The sequence below is a fragment of the Poecilia mexicana genome, unplaced genomic scaffold (assembly GCF_051168715.1).
Source record: "Poecilia mexicana isolate PSO_F unplaced genomic scaffold, ASM5116871v1 scaffold_10, whole genome shotgun sequence".
Classification (NCBI taxonomy): Eukaryota; Metazoa; Chordata; class Actinopteri; order Cyprinodontiformes; family Poeciliidae; genus Poecilia; species Poecilia mexicana.
Window position 1 is genome coordinate 20,963,076 of NW_028263379.1, and position 17,003 is coordinate 20,980,078.

Genomic DNA, 17,003 nt, shown 5'->3' on the forward strand with positions numbered 1-17,003 from the left:
CTGCTCCCGACATGAAGAACTATGGCAGCGGAAAGACTAGAGGAAAATATTTTCAACACTGGTCTTCTTATTGATGGATGTTTACGGACGCTCTGCATCTAATCTTACCAAGCTTTGGCCAAGAACGGTCAAAGCCGTCAAACTTTTGAAAACAGTGTTATTTCCCTTCTACTTCACAATCACCCACTGCTTTGTGTCGGTCTGTCACGTAAGATATTCCACTAAAATACGAGAATTCAGATCAAAAACCGGAGAAGGAGCTCCACACATCTTTGTCTGCCAAACTGTGAAGTCCGTGGTACTTTTCACGGATTAATCCAAAGTATTGAGACCGGTTTGTGTCTGCGCGGTAGACTGCTGGTTGTCAAGTTGTCTGTTCGGTGCTGATGACACCCTTTTCAGTTTAGAAGGCTTTTTATGCATGAATGACTCATAGGTCAGAGGGAAGTGTCTAAAATAAAAAAAAAGTAGAAATGAGAGAAAAGACAGACTTTCAGAAAGCCTGGAGAAATATTGATCAAAACAACTTCAAAAGATTAGAAGAAAGTCTGGCGGCTAGAAGAAAGCGTGAAGAAAAGAGGGCTTGTTTTAAACATTTGCACTCCGCCATATGCAATCTAACGGGTATAGTTGGCATTTCTGTCAAATGTGGGTTAAATTGTCTAAATAATCTTTAAAGATGTTGTTACCAATCGGCCTCTATATATTACATGGTGATCCAGAGGTTTTGCAGTCTAGATCTGTAAAAAAAAAAAAAAAATATATATAGACTCATGTTTTATAAATGTGACAGGAAATGTTTCTGTGCAAACAATTCAGAAAGCACATCTTTTATGTGACAGATCCATTAAGATGCACATCCTTGTTCTTTCTCAACAGGCAGTAAAATCCCACCAGGCTAACTTTCATCTGCCGCCCCCCAAACATCTCCATCCATGCCTCCGCGCTTCTATATTCTCTCCATGGCTCAGAAAGGGTGATTAAAACCATAAGACCTGAAAGATGGCCTCAGGCAAACAGAGGCCTCTGGGGATAACTCAGAGAGCAAGAACGCGGGAATAAGAGTTATAGACCGAGACATAAATAGAGGAGAGAAAGGCAAGAGACACTACAAAGACAAAGTGTAGAAAACAAGAATTAACAGACTGCTGGAGAGGAGCAAAGGAGGCCAGATTGCAGAAAAAGAGAAAGAAACGGATATAAAGAAACCAGAAGAGAAACGTAGGATAGAGCAAAGCAGCTGAGTGATATTGAACAAGGCAGGTCTTTCCAACTCTGTAAATCCCATCTCCTTGGAGATGGTGGGAGCCAGATGGACAGGGCAGAAGGTGTGAGGGAGCGGGGGGAGGGAGGTGAGAGAGGCACAGGGAGTGTGCTGTTGTCCTAACCTTGAAGAAGCCGATGATGCCCACTCCGTACTCCACGCAGTATTTATCCAGCAGCTCTCGGTTCCAAGCGTCCAAGTTCACATACTTGAGAATGTTTTCGTAAATCACCAGCGTGAAACGCCCCCTCTCCTTGTCCGTCAGGGTGGGCATGTCCCCCTTCCCGGGAGAGATCTCAGTCCGGTACTTGAACCGGCCGGACTCCAGGATGGCCACGATCTCCTGCCCCAGTTGAGAATATTGGCTTTCCACAAACACCAGAACCACAGGATCTGTCCTGGTCCCTCCGAGGTCCACCCCGGACGCCCCCGGGACGCTCCGCACGGGCAGCAGCCGGGACGGGACCACCCTCGGGTAGTCTGAGTCCGCGGAGGCTCCGTCGGGGCCGGACAAGCCCACCGCCGAAGGCTCCGGCTCTCGCTTGACGCCATAGAGGAAGTAGGAGAAGATGAAGACGCTGACGGTGCAGAACAGGAAGAGGATGAGCAGGGAGGTCTGCAGGGGAAGGAGGCGGACCAGCCGACGGAGGCGTGTCACGCATCCCAGCATCGTCTCTCGCCGCACTGCTCCGCCCCACCGGCCCAGCAACACGCCGAGGGGACAGTTCCTCTCAGCGCAGGCAGAGAAAACCAAAAACAAAACAAAAAAACAAAAAAAAAGAAACAAAGAGACGGGCAGAAGTTTCTCACAGCAGAGTCCGAATTGTTACAGAGCTAAGCATGGAGGTAGCAGCAACAACAGCTACTGGGAAAGGAAACAAGATGGTCACGTTGGCGCTCCCTCATGTTGCAGTGCCGCTTATGTCACCATGGCAAAGAAGTGGAGGGTTCGTGGGCCGCCGGTACACACTCGTGCCGGAGCGCGAGCTGCAGGAGAGGGCGAGTCACCGGCAGAGACGGGCGGTGGAGGACTCCATCACCTATCCATCACGCGAATCCTCCAACCATATCCTGTCGACAATTTGCCCCGCTCTTCTGACTGCAGAATAATCTCTAGAGGAAGCCGAGGCCGAGCAGGTCATCAGAGCAGCATCGCTCCCTCAGGGTACACACTCCACTCCTAGGAAAAAGACAAAAGAAAAAGAGAAAAAAGTTCAGTTGAAATCCAGCAGCACGATAGCAGCTCCTATAGGACAAACAGCAGGCTGCGTTCGGCTGCCATGTGGGTTCGACGGCGTGTGGGAGATGCGCGTGTATTATCAGAAAGTTCACTCCGAAGTAATCCTACTCAAAGAAACAGCTGCCAGATTCACCCTACACGCACGCATACCTAAAGTATTTTACACCCTTACAGCTTCTCTCTTTTTGTCTCGTCACGACAACAACCAATGTACTTCAATCACAGTTCCTACACATTTTTTTAAAAGAAATCTGATCCCTTTTCAGTCAATTTAACTGAACTTTTATATTATAAAAGTAGTTTATGAAACCTGCAAAAAAACAAACAAAAATAAAACAGACCAGATGAAATAATGTTATGAGGAAAGAATGAAAAAAGCAAAGAAAAAAAGAAAAAACAAGAAGGAAGGACACAGGGATGAATGGGTGGAGGGACATAATGTAGGACAAAACGAAAAGAAGAATGGACACTAGTGAGGATTGAAGGCAGGGGGAAAGGGAAGGACAAGACCTTAAGGACAAAGAAGAATGTGAACGAAGGAAGACACAAAAAAGGACGGAAAGTAAAAATGAAGCTAAAGACGGAGAAAAAGAACAAATGCAGGAATTAGAGACGAGATAGAGAATGTGGGACAAAAGAAAGGAAGGAAGTAAACACAGGGGAAGATAAAAGGAAGAAAAGTTGCTGAAGAAGGATGTGCACAAGTTGAGAAAAGCATCACCATGTTGCTGCCACCACCATGTTTCAATGGGAGATGGTGTGTGTGACCAATTAATAACATGACTTTTTTTCTTCTAGCCACTCCTCCACAAAGGACAGATTTGAGGAGTTCACCATTACTAGATACCAGATATTTCCACCTGAGCTGTGGTTCTCTGCAGCTCCTACACTTTTACTACAGAATCCTGCAAGGCGCTGCAGCCTCTGTGTCTGCAAATAAAACACAAATAAAGCAAAGATTCCAGGTCTTACAGACACAACACAATTCATAGGAGGAATGAGAGAAAGAAAGATGCAGCACGAGCTTGTTCACAGTTCAATCCAGTGAAAACGTGCGACAGCACATGAGTGAAGCCATCAGGCCCTAAAAACCCCACACAGAACCAGCACCACAAAAAAAAAAAAAAAAAAGCCGAAGGAGGGGAAGCAATCGGAGCGCAGAGGCGTGGAGAACAGTGACAGACAAACCTGGCAACAATCAGACCCTCTCCTTTGTAGCAAAAATCCTCCAGCGCACTCGATATACATTTCCATACTCTCTGCAGACCGAGCATAATACCTCAGCCTTTTAGACTATCTCTATCAAGCCAAGTGTGAAAGACCCAGGATGCGGCGTGAGACCAGTGTAAAGCTCGGCACTTAGAAAAACATCTTTTGTCCATTTAGAGTGCTGGTGGGAGAAACGCGACGGAGCATCATTACCTTTGCATAGAAAATCCTCTGACCATTAAGTTGGAGAGCTATTGTGGTGCTACGCCTCCTCTTTATAAAGCCCTCGACACCGCATTAGAGTCGCATCCTTCTCAACTCCGAGGCAATAAACGCTGACCACCAAAACTCATCTCGACCGACACAAACGGACATGAAAAGGATGCGATAATGGCGTTCTGGTTTAATTAAAGGTGAATAACATGAAGCATATAAGTTTGCTCAGCACAACATAACTCCTTAAGGATAATCCATTTTGATTACCAAAATAATCATTCAAAACAGACGCAGCAGGACGTGAGGAGAGGAAACGGTTGTGTACGTCTGACGCAGCCGAGACTCGTTCTGGCATTTCTCTATGGCCTCCGTGCTTCCAGCTAAGATTAACAAGACGCGCTAAATCTCGCTGCGAGTGGAAAGGCAGGAATCACACTTCTGTTTCTCTGACTGGGGTCCAACTTTCCTCTTCACAGAGATACAGAGACTAATGTAAAGAGAGAGACCGTGAAAAGAAAAAAAATAGGTGGGTGTTCAGAGGACGTATCGTGGCGCAACAGACAAAAAAAAAAAAAAAAAACAACAGCTCCGGTCGCCTCGAGATCTCCCGGGGTGCCTTGTTTGTTCATTTCTAAGGGAGCCGAGGTTCGTGCCACGGCATATCAAAGTATGTTTAGCCGCAGGAAGCGACTCCTGCTGGAAACGGCGAAGCAGACGGCCACGCGAGAGTGACGACTTCACACGACACACAAGCCGAGGAGGGGTTTTCTTCAGACCTCTCCGGCGAGAGGGCTTGAATCTACTTAAAGGAAACCAAAACTCATACAGCTGTAAAAATGAGAGAGAGCAGCAAAAGAAAAAGCACGGGTTGCTTTCGGATTTAACGTTAGGTAAAAATAAATCAATAAATAAATAATAAAAAAAAATACCAGTTTCACTGTATTTGCATGAAGATTTTAAAAGAGAAAACATATAACATACTCAAGTAACTATATCAAGGTGGTATGACAATAACACACTCTTTGGTGTGGTTCACTTTTACAGAGAGAAAAAGACTGCTACTAGACGAACCACTTTTAGCAATGGTCTAAAGTAAAGCTGTAGAATAAATGAGAATTTTAAAGCGAGCCATGTGTTCAATACATCTACGCGTGTCTGTGGACTAATCATGTTGTGAGAGATCCAGGATTTCAGTAGATAACAGAAAAGAGTACAGCAATGCGGCTCTATTTCATCATCTGATGCTCTAAATCTGTCTGTCATGGAACATGTTGGCTTTGGAAATGTTGGCACCCATTTATGGGAAAATCACAGTCAACATCAGGAGCTGCATTTTCCGGAATATATAGAGGAAGATTAGTCTTCTTGAATCGTAGTTTTCAAGAAGTAATTGATGTCAGGAGCTCATAGCTTTACGAACTAGCCACAAAATCCTGTTTGGTGCATTTCCACACATATGTTTTGAAGCTTTTTGCATTTTATAGAGCGACAACAGATGGCTTTAGTAATTTAGTTGTTCTGATTACTTCGCTAGCCTGTAGTCAGCTACTGAACAGACTGAGAACTCACAGCTTTGCAAGTGTAACTTTAAAATCTACTTTTGTCATAATGTTACAGATGAATGGAACTCTTTTAGGTTGCAAGTCATAATAATTAAGTTTTGGAAGAAAGGGAGGTGCAACCCGCATTTCCTTGTGTTCTTTTGAGTACATAGGAAACGCACCAACCTCCTTTCAGCCTGCTGAACAGCAGTGCTCAACAACTACCACGGAAAGCAGTCCTGCTTCATGCTCCTTAGAGGGAAAACTCTGGTCACTTCCACTGGTATTACAGTTTAAGGACTTTAAACTGTAGAAAATATATGATAAAAGATATTACACATTTCGAAATCATAACTCTTTGAAACCTCGTCATTGTCTGATACCGACAATCCGCCCTCAACTTGTTAAAGACCATCGCCATCTTTCAGCAAAGTAATATTTTTTTCCCCCTTTCCTTTGGTTTGTTATTTTGTTTGTATTTCCTTTTAACTCATGTAAAGCACTTTGAATTGCCTTGTTGCTGAAAATGTGCTACATAAATAAAATTACCTTACCTTAAAAGTACACAACAGAATAATTAAAAAACAACTCTTTTTAAGTTGCCCATTAAAACAAAATACCAAAAAAAAAAAAATCATATTTAATATTATGCATTATGAGGACAGTTCAGAAACCTTTACTCTGACATCTGATGTTTGCATATCAATTAGTAGTTTTGTGTCCGTTTTACAAATTTATAGTATGGAAGTGAGGGTCATATTGCTTTTTGCAACAAGCTGGAGATCAATGTCTATGAGAGAGGATAAGCTACAGTAACCTGAAACTCTTTCTTTAAAAATCAATTATTTGTCCACAAAGACATTTAAAAACATACCATGTCTAACTATTTAATAAAACGTAAAACACATCTTTTTTTTTCTTTTCTTTTTTCTTTTTTTTTAAGTAGTTTCTTCATTTCCTGTTTCGGCTGATTAGAAAAAAAAAGGCTCTAATTTATTTATATTTTGTTAATGAGTAATCAGGCCCAAGATGTGCTATCTTTGGCCGACGTCCGCAGGGACCCAATAAGCTCCACTGCGACTCTAATGACCCTGCTGACATGACTTGGGAGCAGGCTTAATGGTGACAAAACACACGCCGAGAGCCGATGCCTCGCTTCTTTGCCCAGTTCTCAGCAGACATGACTGCCTCCCGATGCTGACCTTCAGAAAGTGATGTGCAGCTGAAAGAAAAGGACGAAGACGGTGTGAGAGATGGAGGGCGATGGCACGAGACGGGAGGGTGAGAGCCGCGGGGATAAATTAATGGAAACCTCAAGGCCCAGAGAGCGAGGCAGTGATATTAGGAAGGCTAAATAGAGAGCAGAATACTTTAGGACATGATGAGAATATTGGATCACCTGCACAAAATAATGGCTAATGGATCTCAAATGTCTGCATGCCCATCTCACCTAATGCGTCTTCCACTTTACCCTCCGCAGGTACCTTCGGAAAAGCCACGTGAAAGTCTGAGATCCCCTTTCTACAAAATAATTGATTCACGAACGGAGAGAGAGGAGAAAAGGGGAGCATGAATATTTCATGTTTTTTTTTTTGTGTTTTTTTTTTTTGCAGAAGCCAATGAGAGGTATAGCCGGCAGCCATATTGGGGAGGTAAGAACCAGCCAAAAGGTTTCAACACAACAGAGTGTTTCAGACTGCCAAAGAAAGTCAGTCTTAACTCATGCATAAAGAAGGAGAGGAAGAGGAACGCGTGTGTTAACAAACCTTTTCATTCTCTGTGATGGAAAGAGCCCTGACTGAATGTGAGCTATGTAATTGCACACGTGGACTAGAAGTCTGGCAGGAGGGGCGGCAGGAGGGAGAGAGAGAGATACAGAGAGAGAGGGAGGGAGAGAGAGGGGAAAAGAACCACAAGATGAAAAGAAGGAAAACAGTAAAGGACAGGGAATGAAAAACAGTGAGCAAAAAGACGGAAAATCTAATTTAGGGGAGGAAATAAAGAAGAAGAATGACCCCCGAGGGCGACCATCAATCTGAAAAATTCAAATGTTCCCCTCATTATTTTATGGCAGCTGAGAAACGCGGAGAGAATAAACAATAGCAGGTGACGGACGAGAAGACGGAATAATGCTTTTCTTCGGAGTGGGTGGTCACTCCAAGCCTGCTCGCTCAACAGCACAGGCAGCGGGCCAGAACCATACTGTTAGATTAATGAGAGATGAAGAGGAGCCGGGAGACTGAGGCTGCTCCTCAGCTGTAACAACTCTTGGAATAAACAACGCAGCAGTTGGCCATATGTAGCCTCCTCGCGCGTCCTGCTCCCTACTTCACCTCCCTCCCACCTCTGCACCGCTGCTGCACTTTGTTTAAAGTGTGAATAAGACTAAGTGGCACGGGGGATTTGCGAGGAGAGTCAGTACATTAACACCATCGGACTACATGCTGGTGATCCCCTGGACAAATAAACTTCTAAAGGAGAGCCGGACCCTCACTGCCCCCTCAGGATCCGCCAGCGCCCTCGCCCCTCCCCCGGCCCCTCCTTTCTGTCATCTCTCCTTGCCAATCTGTTCCCCTTGCTGCTGACTGACAGAAATAAACGATGACCCTCTGTGATCAGCCGCCACAGGCCTTGGCAACCACACGTTCTCCATGGAAACTCTGGAGATGCGTCGTGATCAGACGGATGGAAACGGCACAGAAAGGGGGCAGTAATCCATAGGACACTCATCAAAAGGCTGCTGGTGCCGTTATCACTTTTCTGTCTCTGTGTATTGATGTGGATGTACCAAAGTGGCTTGACTGCAAAAGAGACAGACCTGGGAGACTCATTAGTTGAAGGTCTGCTTGTTTTTGTTTATTCCTGAGAATTCGTTCAAACGCTTAGGGCTTTAAAAAAAAAAAAATAAAGATGGTAATGAGTTTAGTTTGACAATTGAAATGTTTCAGCGGGGCAAAGGACAAGGTTAAATGGAAAAGAAAGATGCAGATGTAATCCCTAATCTGTAATCCTGTTAATGTCGACACTGCAAACGGTGCTAAACGTTCTTATGCTAGCTCTGCTGCTAGTGTGGAAGATGACTTGAAGGGCGCAGATTGAACAAAACTAGGCATGGGCTGGTGCTGGTTTTCAAAGTCCTGAGAAGCCATAGTTTCATTTATAAATATCGAAAATACAAACATTTTAAGTCACACCAGTTCTGATGTGTAAACTGTATTTTAACGCAATAACAGAGGCAGAGCATGGTTTTCTCCAGTCAGTCAGGACATAGCGCGTCCCTTTTCCTCATCTCTTGTATTGATTCGTCAATCAGCTATCTGTACCTACTGAATGTTTTCTCATTAAGAAAGAAGAAAAAATATTGTTTTTCCCCTAGCAGTAACAGGTTTATTGCTACTAACAACAACAACAACAACAACAGCAAAAAAAGAAACTGTATTGTTTCTGTGAAAAAAAGTAATTAAATATTAGTGAACATCTTCCTTTTTTAATTTATTTGAATACTATGAAGTTAAAATAAGTTTTTTACTCCTCACAATCTCCTACCAGCCTGTTCCTGAAAACAAGTTTTTTTAATTCCCTCGATTGTTTTAAATTCTGTTTCTGCACTCTGCTCATTCATAAGACGTGAGACGACAAACTTATATTTTTGTGATGCCGACAGTCCGCAACTCCTAAAACCGCTGAGCTCCCATCAAAAGCAAAAAAAAAAAAGCAAAGCCGAAGTACATTTTTCATTTGCATTCAGACTCTTACCCTGTCTTGTGGGAGATTAAACTTCAAAAAGCACGAATTTTCATTTTTTCTTTTGAAGCACATCTAAGACGACAAACAAGCGCGTGAAGGGAGCAAGAGTTAGTCTTCTTAAAGAGGGTACATTTAAAAGCCACCGTCGTGTTCCCTTTTTTCTTCTTTTCCTCCCCTCTTAAGCCAGCCTTGGCAATCGCCAATATAAAATCAATCAATCTGAAATTTGAATTCCATTTTATGCACCCATTGTGGTTGCCGTGATTAAAGGCTTAGGCTGTGAAATAGCGAGGAAAAGAGGCACCGCGTCTTCACTCTGGCTTCTGCCTCCCACCCGATCTGAATGCACAAGCAGGCGGCTTCATTTCAGCTGCAAACATTTACAGCGACACTTCCCTCTCTCTCTGTCTCATCAATTCATTTCATGCTGCTGCGTGAAGGACAGGAGACTCGGGAGGGAAATGTTGTTTTGCCTTCTAATTCTCGAGAAAGTGACTTTCAGACAATTTGCCCAACTGAGCCATGTGGCAGAATTATCACATCATTTTTCAGCAACTCAATTTACTGTCCCCAGGACTGAGGCAATTTCACAGGAGGAGGAGGAGGGGAGGGGTGGAAATGCCTTTCTATTCGCCAAAGCCCCTCCAATTACATCTCAAGGCCCTACTTGAAGAGCGCGATCCCAGCACTGTCGTAATTGAAATGATTGCAATGTTATTCTTTGACACAATAATGGGACAAAGAGTGAAAGAATCATCTTCAAACACAGACAAGGGAGAGCAATCTTCTCCTAATAGCAATAATGAAGAGAATGGGAAGACAGCAGAACTGCGTCCAATGGCAATTAGAGACATTTCTTTGCACTGCAACTGTTCTGTAATTTCTGCAAAGGGCAGAGCAAGATCCTAGCTTTAGACTTTCATTAAAGGGTTCATGCCACAATCCATCAACGTAGATATCGTCCTCCGGAAAGATAGCTGGAGCGGGCTCAGGCGAAATGGTTTGACTACACATTCATATCATGTGAGGCTGATTAGGGCCAAGATGAATAAAAACAGGGAGGGCAGGACATAAAATATACATGGCGCTGCTGAGCTATTTTAATCCCGAATAGGCTCCCTAACCTGCCGTCTTCTTTAAATCTCAAGCAGGTGGTATCCGAACAGAAGGATCAGAGGGCATTGGGAAGTGGAGAACGGATTATTTCGGAGTGGGAAAAGCAGCACGGATGAGTATTAGGAGCCATGGGAGAACATGGGAGGGAGAAAGACTGGAGAGCAGAGCAGCAACTTCATCAACGCCCCGTTCCACATGCAGAAACATGTTTAACGGTCAGTGTGAGATTCTCACAGTACGATAACCTTGAGTAAAGGACAAAAACACTAGCCACTCTGGCTCTTCTTCTGGCTTCTCATTAAAATGATTTTAAACCGTACAACTGATGTGATGAAACATGTTTGAGTTTTCTAAATCCTAGCATCTTAAAAGTTTTGTATGTTTTGTCCACTATAGTCTGTGTGGTATAGGGACACAAATCTAAAACAAAAATATACAGTTGAATCCAATTACTTTTGTTCAAAACATAAAAAAGAAACATAATCTCTGTTTGCTACAAACCTAATGCTTGAATGTAATTTTAAGCATTAAGCATTTTGAAAGGATTGCAAGAATGTTTCAAAACTCAACCAATAATTTCAAGTGTTTTTTGTCTTCAGCAACAAAATCATACATTCCTCTACAGGAAAAAGTATAGGAGTCTTTTTTTTAGCCAGCTCGCCAGCAGTGTGCAGCAATCACAGTTGGAAGAAATATATAATACTTTAAAAATTACAGGATCATCCCATCATAAACTCATATGTCCATACACTTTATTCGATATTCTAAACTCAAAAAAGTGCATCAAAGTATATACTGGTGGCTGATGGTGGGATTTTTGAGCGGAAAAACAAAGTAAAACTTCCTGGTTTATACTGGTAGACGTAGGATTTCTGAATCCAGCAGAAGACGACAAAAAAAAGCACACATGGTATTTACCCTGCCAGTCACTGATCTTCAATCAATTACTTGTTGAATATTTTATATTCATTCTAATTTTAATAAGAAAGGCTTAATAACACTAAACGTCGCAGATTGCTGTTCTGCTCTTTAAGAAATATAGTAGGCAGGTTCAGAAATTCTGACAAACCGTTAAATTTGTCTTCCTTCTAGTGGAGGGGGACATGTCGAGGTCTTTCACAGCAACAGGTGGAGGACCACGGCACGACTCTACGTAATGAACAGCTGGGGAAAACACCAGTTAATCCAACGTTTCCTGTGGCGTTAGAAGAGCTGCAACAATCAATCGTTTCTTGGTCGATCCCAACTGACGGCTTTCTTTGCGGTTTTGACCTGCTTATTCTGATTTTGGTCAATCTTCAACTAAAAAAAAAAAAAGAACAAAGCAGTAAGAGCAGGATGACTAAAAGAACATTTTTTTCTTAACTCTTGTATACCTCGACGTCAGAAAATGGCCGATGGCTGTATTTAACATTTGCGTATTCTCATGTTGTCTGCTAGCAGCAACAGTCTCTCTATTTATAGGCCCTCGGTGGCCCATTTACAAGCATGGGGACACTGGATGTGTGCAGTAAAAATCATTGGAAGATGTACAGTCACACCATTGTTTTATGCAGGGTGATGTCTAAATTAACAACAGTTTAATTCATTTGATTACACAGTGGACAAATCATGCAGATAATGACGGCGCGACAAAAGAACGAACCGATTCAGCCAAATGGACGGAAATAATTGACCTCGCTTTGGGAACGGTGCACATGACTTCATCTTTGAGTGACACTGCGCACCATTAGGCAGCAGCCACAGAATGAGTGACCCCTACAGTGAAATACATTATCTTTTCCTTCATTTGTCTTTTTTCTTTAAAGTGTTAGACATCATGAATATGGATGTCCTGCAGGGATGAGATTACGGCAGCGACATGTTTGTGTTGAGATTACAGGGCGGCCCCTCAGACTCTTCTCTGAGAGAAAAGAAAATGCTGCTCACTCGACTGGATTTCTAAGGGGCTCGAATAGGTTTGTAGTGACTCGGACAGCCGGCATCAGGCAGAGGGAGGTGGTGGCAGCAGGACGAAGGGGCTAGTCATTTATCATTTTTGTCAGTCTTGGTAAAAATGGGGGGGGGGGGGGTGAAAGAAGAACAAGTGTGTGCGTGGAAGTAGGGGGTTGCTTTCATATAAATTGAGCGTAGGTGGAATCAATGTGGCGTTGCTGGTGAAAGCAGGGACAAGGGGGGAGAGAGGGAGAGCCAGATCAATGCTGGAGGGAGTGACTGTTTGCTCCCATTGTTTATCCACTGTCATCTCAGGACACTACTGAAGGACAAGAGAGCACGGCGGGCAGTACAATGTCTCCACTGGGACAGAGGAATCATAATGGGTCCCCTCCTCATGTAGATAATAAACATCACTCAGAGGTGAAAGTCAAACTGGTCACGGATAAGGCGTGTCTGTCTGTGAATGAGAGCGCTGGCGTAGGCGTTTGGGAGGGGGCGGTGGGTGGACGGGGGCAACGGCAAAGAGCAGTACTTGTCAGAGTAGTTTTATGCAGTCACTCAAACCAAATGGCAGCTTAGTTGGATTGTGTAAAGATATACAGAGACACTGGACAAAGACCAGAATCGGCGTGAACCAGTGGCATGCTGGGCAGGAACTCCAAAAGTTTGTCTTGTCCTAATTAGTGAACGCACCATACATTAAGAGTTAATGGGTTATGGCAACAACGCTCTTCTTTGTGGAGGCTGTTACTGAAGGAGATGCCAAGTTGTTAATTTTAGTTCCGGTGTGATGTTTAAAATGAAGTCATATGAAGCGCAGCGATGTACACAAGCTAAAGAAATGAAACTGTGATGTTTAACATGTTAAGTCATGTTGCCGTTTGTCCAGGCTACGAGAGAGAGCCGGATTTGTAGGAGATAACAGCAGCAAGGCTTCACATACTGCAGCAAAGTTGCTGTTTGATCCTTCTGAGCCTTAACCATCTGGTATGAAACATTTTCTGAGAAATGTAATGCTAGCTGAACTAATAAATAATATGTGACGCTAAAGACTGGTTTACTCTCCTGCAGTATTAACGCGACACTCAGGAAGAGAGCGGCAGATGTTGCGGTCAAACAGCAGGGGAGTGATGGGGGGGCTTCCCCCGTCAGCCTGTCAGTTCCCGAAACCACCACAACCAAAAAAAAAAAAAAAAACCATAAAAGCACATGCAGGGTCAGTGTGACCTCAAGAGGACTGCGCACAGGGTAAAACGCTCACATGGGATCCACTCAACCCCTCATAGGACTGCGTGAGGGTTAAATCACTTTCTAAAGAATATAAACCAAATTGTACAGCAACGTTGCAGAGTAGTTCTCTCTCCTTAATAAAGGCACTGGAGGAGCTACTGCTGCAACTAACTAAATGTCTCATTTTCACCCTATAGATTGTACTACTGGCTCAGGTCTCATCTGCTACCTGAGCCTCTTTTCTAAAGGAAGCCACTAAAGCTGCTACTGCCTCTGTTAACCATATGTACCTTTTCTTCGACATGGATCAGAGCTGCTGCAGCCCCCAGTTGTTGGCAGCGGGTGGCCTCTCACACTGAGTCAGGTTCTGCTGGAGGTTTCTTCCTGCTAACAAGAAGTTATTTCTTTTCACTGTCGCCACATGCTCCCTAAGGAGAAAGTATTGCTGCAAAATCAAAACATTTTTGGCATAACAAACTGAACTTGACTGAATTGTATTATAACTAGGATCAAACTGGAATGCATGTAATTAAATATGAATATGATATGATTGGTTGTGAATTTCTATATATAAAATTGTAGCAGTTTGTCTTGGAAGATGCCTTGAGGTGACATCTGATATCCCGTATAAATAAAATCTGAAGGGAGCTCTAAGTGAAATCAGAATCTGTTTAGATTTGTATCGGCAGATCAAAGTTTGGCAATGACCAGGTAATGGAAATTGGAGAAAAAAGTTAAGATGGGTGCATCCCTGCAAGGGTTAACCAGTGCAGAGCTCCACATAGTTTGAGAGCAACTCTTACATTTGCTTCAGTAGCCAATTTGTAGCGCACATTTGAATCAGAAATGCAGCTGTTGGAAGCAAGAGGAATAGCTAAAAATGATTAAACTAATTATAAAAACCCTCAGGCAAGCTGCAGCAAAGGCTGCTGGGACGATATAAACAATATAATTGTCTAATCTGCTCAATCAGTCTGATGGACAACAGCAGAGATGCAGGCAGATCCTGCCTCGCAGAACAGATAAGTATAATACCTGCTCATGAAATGATGATGAGTTAGATTCAAGAGGCTGCTGTGCAAAATTCAGGTACCATCATACCCAGGGGAGCCCTTCCTCTCCTTTTCCCTTTCTCGCCTACCTCTTCCATCTCCTCCGCTTTCATGTCCAGATAAGAAACGGCCCGCACTGATCCGTCTGTGATTCGCGCAGCAGAAATGCGTTCCCATGAGAACATCCCGGCGCGGAAGAAAAGCTGACACAAGAAATGATATTCTGTTGGGCCGCCCATATTTTTGCCTGCACGATCAAGCAGATAAGGAGTTTTCCTCCAGCACACTCCTCCCAATCATCGGCTCGCTTTCAAAGCACAATCAAGAACAACAGATAACCGGATGAAAGTGCAAATTTATCCACAGTGTGCTCTACATAAACAGCACACACTTGACACAACCCCCCCCCCCCCACCCCGCCTGAGGTAAACAGAGCAAAGGCATTAATGCATAAAAACAATTCAAGTGCAGAGGAAGGACCAGTATCATCATTAGCCTACTGCAGTGACACCATTACAATCCCAGTCGTAGGTCCAGTAATGAATCCCACAAATAATCATGTGTATTTTTGAAGCTTGGCCATAAAAGAAGCTTTTCTGCTCTCTCACAAACTACAGGTGACAGTACAGATTCACTTTTCAACTTTCCACTACATCTGTTATTTTCTGTGATAATACTGTAACCAGAAACTAGCAAAACATAACAAAAAAAACATTTAACAGCATGGGACAACAGTGTCATCACAACAATTTTCCAAACATCACAAGGCGTATTCAGCAAAAATAAGTTCACAAATAACTGAAAAACAATATCTGATGCTTTTTTTTTGTTGTTCATATATAGAAGAGCAACACGGAACATCTCTAAATTATACCCTTTTTCCAGTAAGTGAGAGGAGCATCTGTCTTACAGAAGGCCATCATCAAAACCTGATTACCTCTGCAATGAAGAGGCCAAAAGTCGACAGGGTTTCTGGACTGAGCGTTTAATAAGTGCTGCCTGGGTGATTCACCAATCTGTTGGGAGATGAGAACTGGATTCAAAATTAGTATTTACTGGCTGTGTCACTAAATGCTATCATTGGTCACACAACCACTGAATGATTAAGTCAAAAAGTAGTCTACCTGCAGCAAATGAGTTAATCTTGTGGTTTTACCAATTTTGTTTTTTTACCTTCCTAGGTTTTTTGAGAGTACTCCTTAGACATTTGGGGTTTTATCCTTGGTGAATAAAGAAATACAAGCTGAGGGTCTGTGGTGTGCAGCTTAGTTGCAACACAGATTAGATTTAAATCATTTTCGAGCCTCATTAGGAGCAGCTACATGTATTGCTTAAATCATAGAACTGAAATGAGGAAGAGAGAAAAACAGAAGAAACTTATTTTAGCTCACAACTTCTGCAAAGTGTTACAGATGTGAAACGAAATTATATTTAAATTTTAGGTGCAATGTTGTCCGGACTTTGTAGTATCTTTTTGCCACAGAGCCAAAGGTAAGTAAGGTCCAATAGTTAAGAAATGTAGTGGGTTATTTTTCTGTCCTTTCATGTTACGCAGTTTATTCTGATTTACAAATTCAATCAATTATCAATCTTTGTGTCTGCATCAGCTTGATGCCAATTCTTAAAGGCACAACAAAACTAATAATTATTTCTTAAAAAAAATCATTGGGACACACAGCTAACGCATGCTATACTTTCCCCAGCAATCAGTACACATTTTATATAGACCACAACCACTTACAAAAACAATAACTGTTCTGGTAATACGTTGAGATGGAAGACCTTACCATGGAAATCCTTTTTAAACTAAGGTCAGAGGTTGAAGAAAATGTATGATAAAACATATTACCGGTGAAGGCAATGTTTGTTGCCTTCACAAGCATAAGTATTTTTCAAATGTACCAAAGAATCCTGACTTTAACCTGCTTTTATATTTGAGAAGCTCAGTACGACGCACAATAATTAGTCAGTGTTTACACTACAACAGTGAACTGAACGAAGCAGAGACCACCAACTTCGGTGTTTGTGGCGCGGTTTGTAAAAGAGGATGAAGGTCCAGACTCACAGACAGATCTGTTTTTACATCAGCCTTTCAAGTCCATCAGATCTAGAACTAAATATGAAACTTTAAGGGAACATCTCCTTAAAATCTGCGGCAAACAATAAGCAACAAAAAGCTAAAAGATGCTAAATAATTGAAGAGATTGTTTAGGGCAGGTCTCCAAATCCCTCTCCCATAGGTCCTTCAAGCTTCCCTGAAATAAACAGCACTGCCTCAACCCACCTTTTTCTGTTTCATGGTTTTATTTTAAACTTTACCACCAGCACTCTCCGAAGCTCTTTACCTGAGCCCAGCCGCCCTGCTTTCCCTTCCTGTTCTGCCGCTCTGGGACCAGAGTGTGAGGTATGCGTGGGTGTCACGGAGCTGACAGGTCTATCTGGGCTCTGTC

General features: G+C 42.9%; 1 protein-coding gene across 1 annotated transcript in view; it reads right to left on the reverse strand.

The window, feature by feature from the left end:
* Positions 1-17,003, reverse strand: part of ndst1a (N-deacetylase/N-sulfotransferase (heparan glucosaminyl) 1a) — a 61,678-nt gene that overhangs the window by 18,928 nt on the left and 25,747 nt on the right. Inside the window, exon 2 of the mRNA XM_088009630.1 lies at positions 1,389-2,444. Within this exon, the coding sequence (XP_087865756.1) occupies positions 1,389-1,934 (546 nt within the window). The 5' untranslated portion in view covers positions 1,935-2,444. The remainder of the gene's footprint in view (positions 1-1,388; positions 2,445-17,003) is intronic.